Consider the following 19,511-nt stretch of genomic DNA (forward strand, 5'->3'; position numbering starts at 1 on the left):
GGCTCTGCTTTATTTATTCATCAATCGGACACATACAATCTTCTGTTCCACATAAACTGAAAGGTTCCACATAAACTGAAAGTTACTGAGACTTTTGACAGTTACGAGGAAAAGTCCGGGTGTTCCACCGCTAGGGAATTCAAGACAATGGACTTATTTTTAATGCAACAACAAAATAGATTGATTACCTTGTCAAGCCAACCCAAGGAAAAGGAAATGTCTTGCATACACAAACCATAATTTGGGAGAAACGATCAGCCATAAAGGCACACAAATTGAAGAAAATCGAACCATTTATTAATCAGAAACGAAATAGATTTTTGAAGGAAATATATATATTCACAGTGTATAGCTGTACAACTTAAGAGTTACTTATTTAACATAAGAAAATGGGGGTGATGATTAACAACACACATGATAAATAAGAGGACACTATGGTAACCTTGAGTTACTGAAGAATCTGGCATCCAAATGTGTTCTCTCCACTGTAAGTAACATAAAGAAAGCCATCTTCATCCTTCTTCTCATCATATATAGTAGACATTATTGCTCCTGCAATATCAAAAGGAAAATAAAAATTCGTGAAGACAAACAACGTCATCTAACATCCATTGCCTTAAGATTGCAAAATATAAATGGACATGAATTATGACCCAAGACGAACTTGAATGCAGTTACCTGTAGGTGGGAGGACATTGTCCACAAATATGAAGATTGCCTTTTCAGCGCTCAGTTTAATTCTCTTCCGAATTACATAAACAAACTGCCCCACTGTCAGCTCAGCTGGAACAAGGTATCTGTAATTTTCTTATTCAAGTCAATGAAAAATGCTTCACTACTTTTAATAAGAATATAAACACGAAAACTATTCCTGGCTTTTCGCCAGTAAATGTTAGCTCAGCACTCGGGTAAATTGTTGCCTAATCATTAGGACAGCCAATACAAAGAATCCGTGAAGATTTTATTAGATTCAAGGAAAGAAAAGACTTACTGCATTTAAGCATGTAAGGACTAAAATAATTACTGTCCAAGCAGCCCTGTGGTATATATACCTTTCTCATCACAGAGGGAACACTCAAGGTGGTGTCTTTATTATCAACAGTAAATCAAAAGGATGTAAAAGAAAGCCTAGGCCAAGGCTTAGAGTCATGAGCTTTACTCAAGCTAAAGAAAAGATGAATGACCCAGACACAGAAAGACTGAGAAATCAAAGGCAAATCATTAGCACGTGAGATCTTAACTTACTTTTTCTTGTCGATGTTGGGAATATCACTTCTCTCAGCTTTCTCCACAATCACCTTTAAAATAAAAGGAAATATCAGTAGAAGCAAACTCTGATCTCCAGACGATACTCATTTGATTGCTGTTATCATCCATCACAATCATAAATATTATGATCTACAAATATATAAGAGGTTACAACCAATTTCAAAATTTCTCATAGATACAGGTTTCCTTCTTTTTCTGCAAAGTTTTACCCATGTTCCATCCGGGACTGGAACCATGCACCTTTACATTCGTGGATGGCAGGAGATAGCACTCAAATTAATAGACAGTAGTCCATGAATTCAAGTTCTAATCATAAACTGCATAACAGAGCATGCTGCTGAGTAATTGGATTTGAGCTCAAAAAGTTTAATTTTGCAATTAGATTTGCAAAACTTACAATTTTGATGGTAAAATTTCAATTTCAAGAAGTTTACAGATGCTCAAATGCATTCTCAATGTGTCTGCAACCTACATGTGCCTCACTCTAGGCATATATGAATGGTATAATTGGTGTATTCATATATTAAGTACATGTTTTGGAGACAAATCTGATCTTAAGATACATTCTAATTTGGACAGTCATGCTTTTGATCTTGTTCTTGGACGACATACTAACATCAGCTTTAATAGTTCAGGTATAGCAGCTTTAATAGTTCAGATGCTATATCATGGAAAATAATTCAAGTTACAAAAACACCCAATTCACATCAGGACAACTGTATTAGTCACCATGCTATATTTTGCTCACATGTAGACAACAAATCCTTCTTCCGAATTTCATGAAACACAAATCATAATGCTATGCAGATCCTCAAATCGTGACAAGAATTTTGCTTACATTCTCACAACACAAAATGTATATCACAAAAACCAAGTTATTCACATTCTAAAAAGCTTCAAAATTCAATATCAAATGGAAATCCTTAAAACATTTGAGACTGCTAAACCATTCAGAACTTTAAACATTTTAGGAAACAGCACAACAAATTCTGCTGATGTGCAGAAATGACACCCTGTTGGATGCGAAAGAAATGATTTCCAAAGTTCTGCTGGTGCAGCTAGCAAAACCAATAAGCCAAATGATTGTATACTTTTCACGAGTCAATCTACAAGGAGTCTACAAACTTGGTTTGTTTTGCCGTCCTAACTTTAGCAGTTCAGTTTGTTCCTTTACATAATGTGATTAACTGCATTTTCTAAAACAAACCTACAAAATGGCCTCATGCCCTTGGAATTCTAAAAATAATAGAGTGAAAACATAGACATCAAAAGAATCAAGTATTTCAGAAGATCTAGGCATGGGGCTTTTGCATCTGAAGTAAAAGCCACCAAACCTTCCAATACACCTATCATTTACCAGTTCCAGAAAAAAGTCAACAGAAAGAAGCATGTCATCATTTTAAGCAATCACAATCAGCTGTAAGCTATGTGATTATTGTGATTGGTGAAACAACAGCTAAACTTAGTATGGAAATGTTGATAAGCAGTCGCTGCCACACTAGATGCATACCCAGGAATTAATTCGCATCTCAGAGCTCTAATATTGAATAAAAATTATAAAAAGGATACCATATAACAAAACTGAACAAGTTAATTGAGTGCATGAGGCGAAATTTAGACAGGAACAAATGTTAATGCCTATCCTCACCGGAATTCTGTCTGGATATTTCTCCCGAATTCTTGCTGCCTCTGCACGCCTCTTCTCTGAAGAAAAACCATATACTTAAGTAGTCAATTGAAAATCAAAATAACATTTTCCTCTTTTTTTTGTAAGTCAAAATATTGTTTTCCAACTAATTAAAGATAACAAATATATATATGCAAACAATGTCAACAAAAAGATAGGCCTATACAACAAACTCTTAAAATTTTCAAGTTCTTACCAAATTCATGCTCTTGTTTGAAGCAACTTCTAGTCATCTTTGTTGCAAACACTGCAAAAGGGGGAAAAAATCGCATAATCAAGAATCCAAGATAGTCAAACATAATATTCTCCTAATGGGATAGGGTACAATTGTACATGAATATCAAAGTCAAATCAAACTCTGCCAAAAGCCCTTGCAATTGGGGATCTTGCAATGAGAGACTCAAATGTTCACGAGTGCGATTCCATTATTACTATTAAGATATAACAAAATATATTAGATTTTGTTAAAGTTATAAGAACCCTTATTTTGGGACTGCAGACTAAGCACGTGATCAGAGCCCAATTCCAAAATTTTACAACCCTAATTAGATTCAATAGGAACAACTGAAAAGCACTAAGAACCCATCAAAAGAACACCAGAGAACAAATTAAAACTATAATGTAAATCAACAATAACTTCAAAAATAAAAAGTCAAAAACCTGAATTTGAAAAAAACAAATTGAGAATAAATCAAAATATCAATCAAAAACTATAAATTTAATGGTCGATCAAATGGGTATCAAAAGAAATCAGAAACCCTAAGATCCATACAACATACATAGATGGGATTATAAGGGTGAACGAGAACTCGGACTCTGCGAAGACTAAACACTTGAAACGATCAGTATTGCTGAAGAAACACTTAAGAACATCAGAAATACATCGAATTAACGAATTGCTGATGAAGAAACTTACAATAAACTGTGTTTATCTCTTTTTGTCTCTCTGCGAGTTCTTGAGGAATTATCGATAGCGTTTGATTCCGTGATGAAGAGGGTTGAAATATAGCGCCATTGGTTGAATTGCTAAGCCCCACTCTATTTATTTATTGAGCAAGGCTATCCTGTGGTCAACCTCATTTGATTGGCATGAACGGTATTTGATATTTTGAGTAAAAAGTTCTATAGTTACGTTATTATGTTGGCCCTTGTTAAAAGTTATCTCATTGTAAAAAAAAAAAAATCAGTTTAAAATATTTTAAAATAAATTATATCAGCTTAATTTGGTCAAATTAAGTTGGTTTAATATAATTATAAATAAATTTTGATTAAAAATTGGACGTGCAATTCATACACAATACTCTTTTAAATCTAATTATATCTATACTATATATTATTAAAAGTACAAAAATTTTTAGTACATTATTAATAATTATTTTTTTAATAATATATTTTTTTTCTCTAAATTCGATAATTAATTATTATTTTATTTGTAATAAGTTTTAATACTAAATAAGTAATTTATTTAGAATTAAATTTTGATTAAAAATTAGACGTGCAATTCATACACAATACTCTTTTAAATCTAATTATATCTATACTATATATTATTAAAAGTACAAAAAATTTTAGTACATTATTAATAATTATTTTTTTAATAATATATTTTTTTTCTCTAATTTTGATAATTAATTATTATTTTATTTGTAATAAGTTTTAATACTAAATAAGTAATTTATTTAGAATTCAATTTTGAGTTTCTTTCACTAGTAGCACTCCTCTCTCTCCCAATTTGCTTATTTCTATTTTATTATCTTTTACTCTCTTTTTTTTCAATAATTTACTTTTTTAAAAAGAGTATGAAAATACTTAATATATAAAACAAGACTTATTTAATCACCGGTAAGTATGTCATTTCTACTTAGAGTACAAATGCACATATAATCAATTACAAAATCAAAAAAACAATAAATAAAAAAATTAGAGAGGTAATATTTTATTTCCCATGTACCATACTTCATTAGTAATAAAGTTGTTGTGAATTCATTAATTAGTACTATATATGTCATTGTTCTCTAAACTAAAATGGTTGACTTTGCATATCCCTGTACACAGAGTTTGGAAATGGATGGACTGAGTTCCAATAAATTATTGATTCATATTATCAGTAAATCAAACTTGTTTGTATACAAAGGAAAAAAAAAAAAAGAAAAAAAAAAAAAAAAGAAAAAAAGAAAGAAAGAAAGACTGATTCAAAGTTGCTTGGTTCCTTGAACTATGAAGCAACCTTTTAAAAAAAACATCCATTATTGGTAGGGAACGAGAGAGAATAAAGGTTGACAGGACTTGAGTCATCCTTTTATTTTGTTAATTTTATCAGCAACGTGGACTTGAGTTTTCCTTTTATTTTGTTTAACAAAAGTTTGTGGGACCAATTGGGCACCAATAAACATAAAGAGATAGAATTGCAGTAATTTTAAGAGAAGGGATAACAGCCTAATATTTTTGTACTTTATTAAACATTAATGATCCAGTTTTGTTTTTAATTATCATTTATATACATGTCCTATAATATTGTAAATATTAAACTTCCTTGTTCTTTTCCTCTTGTTCAATGGATTAGTTCTATTTTCTTAAATATATTATATATTCAACTAATATCTTTGTTGACCTTAGTTTTGATTAAGATTAAGTAATTGTACTATTAGCCAATGAGAACTTTGGTTTGGAAATCAAATTGTAAGTAGATTATCATGTGATGAGGTATAAGTTTAAAATAGTAATAACCAAAACAAACTTTTAATTTAAGTCACATAAAGTGGGAACGAGAGCGGGAGCGAATTCGAGAGCGGGAGTGCGAAAACGACAAAATTAAATCACAAATAGTGAAAACTTGAGCAAGAACGTGCGCGAGCGTGAAAGCAGAAGCGCATGAGAGCGACGCCCGTTGCGAAGGATTTTGCGACTTAACTCTTTAACTAGTCATCCGACACAAACTCTTTACCGGGGCCAATACTAATCACACCAACAAAAAAGAGTAATAACATCTAAAACAGAAGGTTGGGTTAGGAAAAAAAGAAGTGTTCTGTGGCTCATTCATTTTCCCCTTTCTTATCCTTTGTCCATTCCACTGATTTGGGTTTGGTTTTTGCTTTTTTTTTTTTTTTGTTTTTTTTTCCTTATCTTTTCTGATCTTGTGTGATGGAGATGAATTCATCCTTCTCTCATCTCTATCTCCCCTTTGGTTTGTTCGGCTGAAAAGGTACAAGCAAGTTGTGGGATTTAAAGTCGGGGATTTCGTGCAATGGAAGTGTTGAGGCTGAAATTCGCGTACTCCGATATGATACCGTTTTCCTACAAGGAAGAGAGGAAAAGATCGATGAACCTTGACGGCACCGATGTGGTGCCTGCCAAGAGCTCCCCGACGATCAAATTAGTCACGGAGGTCTAAAAAGAAGGCAGGGATTAATCATAATTTTTACGTCGTGCCTTCTTTAATGGCTTGATGCCCTATTTATGGCTTTCGATTGGAATCAAAATCGTTCCGCTGATGTCGATGGTTGATCTTATCTTCCGCTTGTGCGAAATCATAGGAGATTTATTGCCAGATTTGTCGGGATATGATTTAATCCTTTTGACCTCCTCCAGTTATAGTAGGATTATTCTTACCTGTTGAAACACGTCAGATTTGATTTCATTATCCTTGATAATGAAATCTAATCAATCTTATCGAGGGTAGGGTAGGTTTATATTTTTCCCTATCAGTTGCCCCCCATTCCCAAATTTGCACGTCTAGCTTTGGGAATGTAATAAATAATAATAATAAATTTTTTTTTTTTCAACCCTGGTGAACAGTACCCGCGGGTACTATTCACGTAAATAGTAACTCAGGATTTTTTTTTTTTAATACCGCTGTGAACAGTACCCGTGGGTACTATTCTCGTGGGCACTATTCAATTGAATAGTAACTCAGGATTTTTTTTTTTTTTTTTTTTTTTTTTTTTTTTTTTGCACCTGAGGGAACAGTACTCTTCATTTGATAAAGGAATAAATTATATGAGTTTCACTCCTTAATAAGGGAATTGAACTTTACGAGTTTTACTCAGCTCGTCCCTTTAGTAAGAGAATTGAACTTTACGAGTTTTACTCAGCTCACCTTTTTAATAAAGGATTTTTATTTACTATCCCTTATTGTAAGGGGATATTAATTACGGGATTCATCCAACCCAGGTCCTTGTAGTACAGGACATTTATTTATTATCCCTTATATTACGGGGATATGGATTACGGGATTCATTCAGTCCGGGTCCTGATAATACAGGATACTTATCCCCTATAGTCCGGGGATATGGATGACGGGATTCATTTAGCCCGGGTCCTTGTAATACAGGACACTCATTTACTATTCCCTTATAGTACGGGGATACAGATTACGGGATTCACTCAGCCGGGGTCCTTGTAATACAGAACACTCATTTACTATCTGTGATACTCCTCGATTCTAGAGCCACGGGTGATCAAGTCCGAGCACAGAATACAAGGAATATCAAACAATTAATATTTAAACAAGCATTGGAACACAAGATGAATTAAAAAGAAACAGATAAGCTGAAAGGAAAACTAAATAATAAATTCTTATTAAAAATCCTCAAATAAATAATGATTAAAATTCCATAATAAAATCCTCCAATCTTCTGATACCAGTAATTAATTAAACTACAACTCGGGAATCCATACTGTGGACCCCTAATAATATCCTAACTGACATAACTGAATCGAAAAAATAATAAGTTACTAATGAAGAAGAGTCCTACGTAGAGTCGGAAGAATGAATAGCTGTCTCTGCTCGGCACGAACAATCTCTAAGACTGGAACTGACGAACACCTGAAAAATAATGGTGGGTCAGGCCCACATACAAGTTCTAATCTACTACATCCCAAACAGAGACCCGATACACGTACACATCCTAATTAATTCAACAATAACCAAATAGTCCATATATAGATATATACACACACTAAAGGAACCTCACTAGACTATAGAGTTGTCTCAACCTGAATAGTAGGCAACATGCAAAACGCACATATAGTGGGCATGAGTACCTAGACCTACCAGGGTACACAACTACGCTATATCTAGCTACACATCCCTGGCAATATACGCACCCTAACCACTGATCCTGAGACTCAAGCTCATATCATGGTGTATAGTTATATATTTAAAATCCGTCCTATCCAACCATCAAAAATAAACTATCCAATTATTATTTCAATATTATGTCATCCAACTATTCCGTTGACCTGACACGACTAAGTAGGACTTAACACTATGGTTAATCCGTTCCCTTATTAAAAATAGGTAGGACTTAACTCGTAAGTTAATCCGTCCCTAATATGCCCCCATCCCATAATGGTGCATTAATCCATAACATATCCAAATAACAGTTTCCAATCCAAGGATAATGTAAATATATATATATTTTGACATCTAAGAAACCAAATAAATATGATATAAATCTTATACACGTCCTTTGCATTTATTTCAGCAAAAATATCAATTCTAATTAGCATGCATTTAATTTACATCACAAGAATTTAACATGCATCTCAATTAAATTGTACATCCCCATGTACTCATTAAATTAATTTAAATCTAAACAATTGATTAAACTAATTTAATCCAACAATATTTAATTAATTTATCCTTTCTAAAATTAATTAAATTCCATACTTAGCATGTACACTTAAAACATGCATTCCAACTCTTAATGAATCTAATTAAATTAAATAAATATTTAATTCAGATTCATCAATCAAAAATATATTAATTTAATATTATAACATTAATAAATATATATATATATATATATATATATATATATATATATATTTAAAAACTGTTTAATGCATAACTAATTATTATTATTATTTTCCATGAATACAAGATTTATTCCTACCCACCTAACCAAAAATTAAATTTCAATTAAAATTAACAAGCTAATGCATTATTAAAAGAAAACGAAATTTAAATTTACAAAGCAAACTCACGCGTCATTTAGAGGAGAACGAAATTTACACTAGAAAGCACACTGATGCATCATTATAAGAGAAGGAAATTTAAATTAGAAAAGTAAACTGCTGCATCATTATTTAAAGCCTTTGACTTCATATCCCTTCCTTCTCGTTCGGCGTGCTTAGTTTATGCAAAACGAATTCTATTTGTGGTAACAAACTGATTCATTCTTTTAAGCCATTATTCATGCAAACAAATTCATGTTTAAAAAAAATACTAATAATGACACCACCAACAAACCATACCCAGTTCCGTAAAGAGTTAAATTCATCACAAATTCATTACTAAAACACACGAACTGTAGCTTCCAAAGTAATCTAATCAATTTATTTAAAGAATCTAGAATTAATCGAGCATGCATAGGGTACGAATCAAAGGAGAAGAGTTAGAAAAGAACTTGCCTTTAGGGATTAGATAAAAACCCTAACCTCCTTCTTCCTTTTCTCTTCCTTCCTCTTCCTTCTTTCTCTCTCTAAAATATAGTACGTAATATATTTTCTAACCTCTTTCACAACCCTATAATTATATATTTATAGTCAAATAAAATAACACTAATCCTTTTCCCAATCCAAGCCAAACTAATAATAAAAATAAAATAAAATCTAAATACTAAAAAGGTAACTAAAATATATGGTACGTATAATCTATGTGTAATCCTTTTTATATGTAATATATAAATATATACTAAAAAGGTAACTAAAATATATGGTACGTATAATCTATGTGTAATCCTTTTTATATGTAATATATAAATATATATGACTTTCCTTATATATATATATATATATATATATATATTTAAATTCCTAAATAAATACACATCATCACACACAATTTCATTTAAACAATTAAATCAATTAACACATTTAACAAATAATTAAATCAATTAAACAAGTAAACAATTAGCCAAGAAATCAACTAAATAATTAAATGCAATTAAAATAATTTTTTTTAAAAAAAATACCGAGACTATCCTTTTAAAATCAGGGGTATTACATTCTTCCCCCCTAACAAAAGGAATTCCGTCCTCGGAATTCGCCCTTACCTTCTTCCATTATATCTGGAAACTGTGAGCGAATGACATCCTCTTGCTCCCAAGTAGACTCAGCCTCATTATGGTGACTCCACTGGACACGCACTAACGATATGACTTTATTGCGAAGAACATGATCCTTACGGTCTATAATACGACATGGTGGCTCCACATAAGTTGCATCCGGTTGTAACTCAATCTCACCCACATCTATGTGCTGATACCTATCCTCATCGCGCAGAAATTTCCGCAACATGGAAACATGAAACACGTTGTGGATGCGATCCAAATGATCCGGAAGTGCCAACCGATAAGCTACAGCTCCCACGCGATCGGTAATCATGAATGGACCCACAAACCGTGGTGATAACTTCCCTTTCTTTCCAAAGCGCATTAAACCTTTCATAGGAGACACTTTGAGCAGAACCTGATCCCCAACCTGAAACTCCAAAACACGAGTACGACGATCCGCATAACTCTTCTGCCTACTCTGGGCAGTGCGCATGCGATCCCTAATAAGAGCAATCTTCTCAGAAGTATCCTTAATGAACTCAGGACCCAAAAAACGACTCTCGCCAACCTCCATCCAACAAACAGGAGATCTACATGGTTGTCCATATAATGCCTCAAACGGTGCCATACCAATAGTCTTCTGAAAACTATTGTTATATGCGAACTCCACAAGTGACAAATACTCCTCCCAATGGCCCTTAAAGTCAAGGACACAAGAACGAAGCATATCCTCCATTATCTGATTAACCCTCTCGGTCTGTCCATCAGTTTGAGGATGATAAGCAGTGCTAAGATGCAACTCTGTACCCAAAGCCTGCTGAAAACTCTTCCAAAACCCTGATACAAAGCTCGAATCCCTATCCGATATAATAGATAACGGAATGCCATGCAACTTCACAATCTCTGTAATGTAAAGTTTCGCCAACTGTTCCGAAGTGTAATCAGTGCGAATAGGCAAGAAATGAGCAGATTTAGTCAACCTATCAACGATGACCCAAATGGAATTGTGATTCTTAAACGAGTTAGGTAATCCCTCTACAAAATCCATAGAAATGCTCTCCCATTTCCACTCCGGTATCGGCAGTGGCTGTAGAGCTCCTGGCGGCCTCTGATGATCAATCTTGACCATCTGACAAGTACTACATCGTGAGACAAATAGAGTAATGTCCCTCTTCATACCTGCCCACCAAAACTGCCGCTTCATATCCTGATACATTTTGTCACCTCCAGGATGAACCGAAAACTCAGAGTGGTGAGTCTCAGTCATCACATCCTTCCTCAACTCATCAGCAGAAGGTACCACTAACCGTCCCTTGTACCTCAAACCTCCATCAGCCCCAACATAGTAGAATGGAACCTCTCCGGAAGTTATCTTTGCAACTTTATCAATGCACTGCTGATCCATGAGTTGTGCCTTCAAAACTTTGTGAATGATAGAAGGTGTAACTACCATGCAAGCCAAGAAAGTATCTGACAATTCATCCACCCTCTTCAACGCATTCCACTCAGTAATGAACAGAGTGGAAAGACTACTAACAGGTCGACGACTGAGTGCATCTGCCACCACATTCGCTTTCCCTGGATGATACTGGATAGAGAAATGATAGTCTTTCACAAACTCCAACCATCGGCGCTGTCTCATATTCAGCTCTCGCTGAGTGAACAAGTACTGCAGACTCTTGTGATCACTAAATAATCTGAAGGATTCACCCAACAGATAATGCCTCCAAATACGTAAGGCAAAGACCACCGCTGCCAACTCCAAATCATGTGTTGGATAATTAAGCTCATGAGGCTTAAGTTTCCGAGATCCATACGAAATTAGTCGCTCCTCCTGCATCAAGACACATCCCAGACCCTGCAAAGAAGCATCTGTGTAGACAAGATACTCAATCCCGCTCTGTGGGGTAGACAAAACCGGTGCAGAAGTCAACTTAGTCTTCAGTTCATCAAAAGCTTTTTGACAATGTTCATCCCACACGAACCGTACACCCTTCTTAGTCAGATGAGTGAGTGGTCCCGCTATCTTTGAGAACCCCTGGATGAACCTTCTATAATAACCTGCCAAACCGAGAAAACTCCGAATCTCGGTAGGTGATGTAGGCTGTCCCCACTCAACCACCGCTGAAACCTTGGCTGGATCCACCGCTATTCCCCTTTCTGACACCACGTGACCCAGAAATTTCACTTCCCGCTGCCAAAATTCATACTTCTCAAACTTGGCATACAACTGATGCTCACGAAGCGTCTGTAAGACTATCCGAAGATGTCTAGCATGATCGTCCTCTGACCTCGAGTAAATCAAAATGCCATCTATGAAGACAATGACAAATTGATCCAAGTAAGCTCTGAAGACTCTATTCATTAAATCCATGAAAACCGCTGGTGCATTAGTCAACCCGAACGGCATCACCCGAAACTCATAAGATCCATATCTAGTGAGAAACGCTGTCCTCGGGACATCCTGCTCCCGAACCCGAAGTTGATGATATCCATACCGCAGATCAATCTTAGAGAAATACGTAGCTCCCTTCAACTGATCAAACGAGTCATCAATCCTGGGCAAAGGATACTTGTTACGAATAGTAACCTTGTTCAACTCCCTGTAATCTATACACAAGCGGAGCGAACCATCCTTCTTCTTCACAAATAAAACCGGTGCTCCCCAGGGTGAAGTACTCCTGCGAATGAAACCCTGGCTGAGTAGCTGCTGAATCTGATCCCTCAGCTCGCGCATCTTCACTGGTGCCATCCTATATGGTGCCCTAGCAATAGGCGTAGTGCCTGGAGCTAAGTCTATCACAAAGTCGATCTCGCGACTAGGCGGCAACCCTGGAATCTCCTGAAATACATCCGGGTAATCCTGTACAATTGGTATGTTATCCAATAATACAGTAGTCCCCTCATCCGTTTCCTCCTCCATATGAAACAAATAGGTGCTAGTGATCCCCTTAGAACGCGGCATAGCGACGACGTACATGTCCTGACCAGGTATAGTGAAAATAACTGATCTATCATAACAATTAACTTGGGCATGGTAATGCGATAACCAATCCATCCCAAGTATCACGTCATAAGTGTGCATGTCCAGGACCAATAGATTGGCTAGAAATCTGAGTCTACCAATATCTAGTGTCACAGGCCCATCACTCTCATGTAAAATGGCTGTATCGCCCAATGGTGTAGAAATACCTTAAGGTTTAGTGCATACCCTCGTCCTCATCCCAGATAAAGCAGCAAAAGTCCTAGCTACAAATGAGTGTGTAGCACCCGTATCAAATAAAACACGTCCATGTAAACCATGAATAGGAAACTTACCCTCAATAGCCTGAGGTGCCCGAACATCCTGTGGCATGAGGTTGTACACCCTGCCATAATGTAACTGCTGCGATGCCTGTCCCTGAGGCTGCGGCGGCGCTGGTAAAGCTGGATATGTCTGTCCCTGAATCCGTGGAACCTGTGGAGCTGGTAAAGGCACTGGTGCCCTCTGCCCCTGCTGCACATGTTGTCCCTGTCTCTGTCCCTGTCTTACTGTAGGACACTGCCTGGAAGTGTGACCATACTCTCCACAAGTATAGCAACTACCCTGGAAAGTACCAAATGGCCTCCTCTGTCGGTTAGCCTGTGGCTGACCCTGTCCTGCCTGTGGTCCCCCATTCTGCTGCCTTTGAATAGGTGCCCCATTCTGCTGAGCATCTGAACCACCCTTGTGCTTCTTCCAAGGCTGATGTCCCTGGAATTTGCCCTTGTCATTCTGTCGGTGTCCGTTCCCATTCCCTTTCTCAGCTGACTGATTAGCAGAGTCTCGATCACCCCGCTTTTCACCCTTGGCCTGTCTAAAATTCACGGTCAACTGATACTGCTGTAGAGCGGCGTCTACCACCTGAGCATAAGTAGTATAGGCTGGACTACCCGTAATAGCTCTCTTGATAGACCACATCAGTCCCTTGACGAAACTGTTGCGCTTCTTCTCCTCTGTATCCACCTCCTCCGGTGCAAAGAGAGACAAGCGTGTGAACTGCTGCTCATACTCCGCTACTGTCATGTTCCCCTGCTGCAGATTAAGAAACTCAGTCTTCATGGCTGCCCTGATTGCATAAGGGAAATACTTTTCATCAAAGCGTGCACTGAACTGATCGTAAGTCAATGCCATCCTCTCCGCTGCGGTGGTAACTGACTCCCACCACTGTAGTGCATCCCTAACTAGCTTGAAAGTAGCAAGCATCTGCTTCTGAACCTCCGTGCACTGAACCAAGCGAAGATGTCGCTCGATGTCCTGTTTCCACTGATGAGCTGCTCTCGCATCGGTGGAGCCTGTGAACTCAGGTGGGCTCCCCTTTGTGAAAGAACTCCTAGCCTTCTCCCAAGTATCAATCCGAATAACCGGTGCCGGTAACGGTGCCGGCTGTACTTGAGGCTGATTCCGAAGTGCAGCGGTTACCCCTGCTTCTATAGCCCGAGCAATAAGGTCATTGATGTGAGGAGGAAACTCTGGATCTCCTCCCTGATCCCGAGTCTGCTGAACTTCCTCATGCTCCACATAGAACTGACCCTCATCCTCCTGACGCTGCCTATGAGCCGCCTCCCTTCGTTGCCTGTTTCTCTGATTGTCCCGTCTTCTTCTAGCGTTAACCATTCTGTTAACATAGAAAGACAGACATTAGTACGATTTAACCGAACCGTAAAGAATACAACGAATCCTAATCTTAGGCTCTAAATAAAAGAATACGCTACGCGGAAGTCTTAAAACGATAGATCCCTAGAGACACTTGAACCTGGAGTGCTCTGATACCAACTGTGATACCCCTCGATTCTAGAGCCACGGGTGATCAAGTCCGAGCACAGAATACAAGGGATATCAAACAATTAATATTTAAACAAGCATTGGAACACAAGATGAATTAAAAAGAAACAGATAAGCTGAAAGGAAAACTAAATAATAAATTCTTATTTAAAAATCCTCAAATAAATAATGATTAAAATTCCATAATAAAATCCTCTAATCTTCTGATACCAGTAATTAATTAAACTACAACTCGGGAATCCATACTGTGGACCCCTAATAATATCCTAACTGACATAACTGAATCGAAAAAATAATAAGTTACTAATGAAGAAGAGTCCTACGTAGAGTCGGAAGAATGAATGGCTGTCTCTGCTCGGCACGAACAATCTCTAAGACTGGAACTGACGAACACCTGAAAAATAATGGTGGGTCAGGCCCACATACAAGTTCTAATCTACTACATCCCAAACAGAGACCCGATACACGTGCACATCCTAATTAATTCAACAATAACCAAATAGTCCATATATAGATATATACACACACTAAAGGAACCTCACTAGACTATAGAGTTGTCTCAACCTGAATAGTAGGCAACATGCAAAACGCACATATAGTGGGCATGAGTACCTAGACCTACCAGGGTACACAACTACGCTATATCTAGCTACACATCCCTGGCAATATACGCACCCTAACCACTGATCCTGAGACTCAAGCTCATATCATGGTGTATAATTATATATTTAAAATCCGTCCTATCCAACCATCAAAAATAAACTATCCAATTATTATTTCAATACTATGTCATCCAACTATTCCGTTGACCTGACACGACTAAGTAGGACTTAACACTATGGTTAATTCGTTCCCTTATTAAAAATAGGTAGGACTTAACTCGTAAGTTAATCCGTCCCTAATATGCCCCCATCCCATAATGGTGCATTAATCCATAACATATCCAAATAACAGTTTCTAATCCAAGGATAATGTAAATATATATATATTTTGACATCTAAGAAACCAAATAAATATGATATAAATCTTATACACGTCCTTTGCATTTATTTCAGCAAAAATATCAATTCTAATTAGCATGCATTTAATTTACATCACAAGAATTTAACATGCATCTCAATTAAATTGTACATCCCCATGTACTCATTAAATTAATTTAAATCTAAACAATTGATTAAACTAATTTAATCCAACAATATTTAATTAATTTATCCTTTCTAAAATTAATTAAATTCCATACTTAGCATGTACACTTAAAACATGCATTCCAACTCTTAATGAATCTAATTAAATTAAATAAATATTTAATTCAGATTCATCAATCAAAAATATATTAATTTAATATTATAACATTAATAAATATATATATATATATATATATATATATATATATATATATTTAAAAACTGTTTAATGCATAACTAATTATTATTATTATTTTCCATGAATACAAGATTTATTCCTACCCACCTAACCAAAAATTAAATTTCAATTAAAATTAACAAGCTAATGCATTATTAAAAGAAAACGAAATTTAAATTTACAAAGCAAACTCACGCGTCATTTAGAGGAGAACGAAATTTACACTAGAAAGCACACTGATGCATCATTATAAGAGAAGGAAATTTAAATTAGAAAAGTAAACTGCTGCATCATTATTTAAAGCCTTTGACTTCATATCCCTTCCTTCTCGTTCGGCGTGCTTAGTTTATGCAAAACGAATTCTATTTGTGGTAACAAACTGATTCATTCTTTTAAGCCATTATTCATGCAAACAAATTCATGTTTAAAAAAAATACTAATAATGACACCACCAACAAACCATACCCAGTTCCGTAAAGAGTTAAATTCATCACAAATTCATTACTAAAACACACGAACTGTAGCTTCCAAAGTAATCTAATCAATTTATTTAAAGAATCTAGAATTAATCGAGCATGCATAGGGTACGAATCAAAGGAGAAGAGTTAGAAAAGAACTTGCCTTTAGGGATTAGATAAAAACCCTAACCTCCTTCTTCCTTTTCTCTTCCTTCCTCTTCCTTCTTTCTCTCTCTAAAATATAGTACGTAATATATTTTCTAACCTCTTTCACAACCCTATAATTATATATTTATAGTCAAATAAAATAACACTAATCCTTTTCCCAATCCAAGCCAAACTAATAATAAAAATAAAATAAAATCTAAATACTAAAAAGGTAACTAAAATATATGGTACGTATAATCTATGTGTAATCCTTTTTATATGTAATATATAAATATATATGACTTTCCTTATATATATATATATATTTAAATTCCTAAATAAATACACATCATCACACGCAATTTCATTTAAACAATTAAATCAATTAACACATTTAACAAATAATTAAATCAATTAAACAAGTAAACAATTAGCCAAGAAATCAACTAAATAATTAAATGCAATTAAAATAATTTTTTTTTAAAAAAAAAATACCGAGACTATCCTTTTAAAATCAGGGGTATTACACTATCCCTTATAGTACGGGGATACGGATTACGGGATTCACTCAGCCTGGGTCCTTGTAATACAGGACACTCATTTATTATCCTTTATAGTATGGGGATACTGCTTACGGGATTCACTCAGCCGGGGTCCTTGTAATACAGGACACTCATTTACTATCCCTTATAGTACGGGGATACGGATTATGGGATTCACTTAGCCCGGGTCCTTATAATACAGGACACTCATTTACTATCCCTTATAGTACGAGGATACTGCACGTATAAACTAAAAGGAATTTTATTAAAGACCATCATTGCCTCAAGGGTTATTAAAAACAAAATAACACGTGATGGAGCTACCCTCCATTTAAAATGATTAACTAAGATGCCCCCAGTTTTTATTGTGAATGACTTGATAAGGCTAATTCCAGCCGTGAGACAATTTCTAGTCGGTATACTCATCTGAGTCATTCTCATGATATGTGCTGCCACTCTGGCTGAAGAACGATTTCTTATATTTGGTATTATTTTCATCCCTGGCGAGAGGGGCTGGCCTTTTCTTGTCCTCTCCTTCCTTCCGTGCACTCATGGTGTCTTCAGCGTTGATGTGTTTTTGCGTTCTGACCAGCAACTTTATCATGCTGGTGGGAGGTTCTTTTGATAAGGAGAACAAGAATCTGGAGGTTTGGAGTCCTCCTATGAAAACGGTCAAAGCTACCTTGTCGTCCGCCTCTTCTACCTGCAACATCTCTGCGTTGAATCAGGTGATGTATTCCCTAATCGACTCTTCCTTTTGTTGCTCCATAGTAAACAGGTAGGTAGCTGGCCTCCTATGCCTCTGACCTGCAATGAAGTGGCTCAAAAACTGCTTACTCAATTCTTCGAAGGTGTTGATGGTTCCTGGCTTCAACTTGTTGAACCAAACTCTCGCCGATCCCTTAAGTGTAGTGGGAAAAGCTCGGCACATGATTTCATCTGGCACAGCGTGTAAATGCATAAGAGCTTGAAAAGTTTCCAATCGATCGAGGGGATCTTTGGTCCCATCGAAGCTTTCGAACGAGGGCATCTTGAACTTGCTAGGTAGTGGACATTTCATAACGGCGGGGCTGAAAGGCAAGTTGGTCCTTTGTACTAGGTCATCTACGGCTGCAGGACCTTTCCCTTTCATAGCCTGCATTACATCTTCCATTTTCCCCTTGAGATCCTTGATCTGCAAGTCGAGATGGGTAACTTTCTTTGTCTTTTCCTTAAGACATAAGGCTATGCTTTCAGGAGGTCGGGAACTCCATGGGAGAGATGGGTGAACCACCTCTCTATGTCGGGTTCCTACCTGGCTTTGTTCCACTTTAGTCTCATTTTGGGGGGAATGATTATCCCTCTCTTCAAGATTCCCATTACCTCCGTTTGGACTTGAGAGATCTTGTCTTGGAAAGTTTTGTTGAACCGGTGGAACAAGGTGTTGTAAGAGCGTTGCATTTTGCTGGATCAACTGGTTCATACCTTGACTCAGAGTTTGAACCTGTAGTTCCAACGCTGCAAGCCGTGCCTGGTCGTTTGGGACGTCTAGGTTTTCACCCGACTCTACCCTTTGACCAGATCCCTGCGACGGTGTTCCTTCGGTAACCATACCGGACTGCAAACGTATATACCCAACGAGTAATTAATTGATTCAAGGGAATTGTCATTCCCACAGACGACGCCAACTGTTGAGGCTGAAATTCGCGCAGTCTGATACGATACCGTTTTCCTGCAAGGAAGAGAGGAGAAGATCGATAAACCTTAATGGCACCAGTATGGTGTCTGCCAAGAGCTCTCCGATGATCAAATTAGTCACGGAGGTCTAAAAAGAAGGCATAGATTAATCATAATTTTTACGTCGTACCTTCTTTAATGGCTTGATGTCCTATTTATGGCTGTCGATTGGAATCAAAATCGTTCCGCTGATGTCGATGGTTAATCTTATCTTTCGCTTGTGCGAAATCATATAAGATTTATTGCCAGATTTGTCGGGATATGATTTAATCCTTTTGACCTCCTTCAGTTATAGTAGGATTATTCTTACTTGTTGAACCACGTCAGATTTGATTTCATTATTCTTGATAATGAAATCTAATCAATCTTATCGAGGGTATGGTAAGTTTATATTTTTCCCTATCAGTAAGGATTGAGACCCAATCCTTGCTGCTCTTCCCTTTTGATCTGGGTATTGGGCCTTTTTCT

At 36.4% G+C, this 19,511-nt stretch overlaps 1 protein-coding gene across 2 annotated transcripts; it reads right to left on the minus strand.

Moving 5' to 3' along the window:
• Positions 1-275: 275 nt before the first annotated feature.
• LOC132299136 (autophagy-related protein 8f) lies at positions 276-3,995 on the minus strand. 2 transcript variants are annotated; one of them, XM_059795599.1, is made up of 7 exons: positions 3,873-3,981; positions 3,736-3,781; positions 3,153-3,203; positions 2,918-2,973; positions 1,246-1,298; positions 679-797; positions 276-552 (listed from the first exon to the last, which is right to left on the minus strand). In XM_059795599.1, exons 3-7 carry the CDS (start codon positions 3,187-3,189, stop codon positions 449-451), a joined length of 369 nt encoding a protein of 122 aa, XP_059651582.1. In that variant the 5' UTR covers positions 3,190-3,203; positions 3,736-3,781; positions 3,873-3,981; the 3' UTR covers positions 276-448. The 2 variants fall into 2 exon arrangements, with proteins under 2 accessions (XP_059651582.1, XP_059651581.1); XM_059795598.1 differs by lacking the exon at positions 3,736-3,781 and having other exon boundaries at positions 3,873-3,995.
• Between the last annotated feature and the right edge of the window lie 15,516 nt (positions 3,996-19,511).

Source organism: Cornus florida, unplaced genomic scaffold (genome assembly GCF_030987335.1).
Source record: "Cornus florida cultivar Cherokee Brave unplaced genomic scaffold, ASM3098733v1 CherokeeBrave_3.0.0_Hap2_Chr03, whole genome shotgun sequence".
Lineage (NCBI taxonomy): Eukaryota > Viridiplantae > Streptophyta > Magnoliopsida > Cornales > Cornaceae > Cornus > Cornus florida.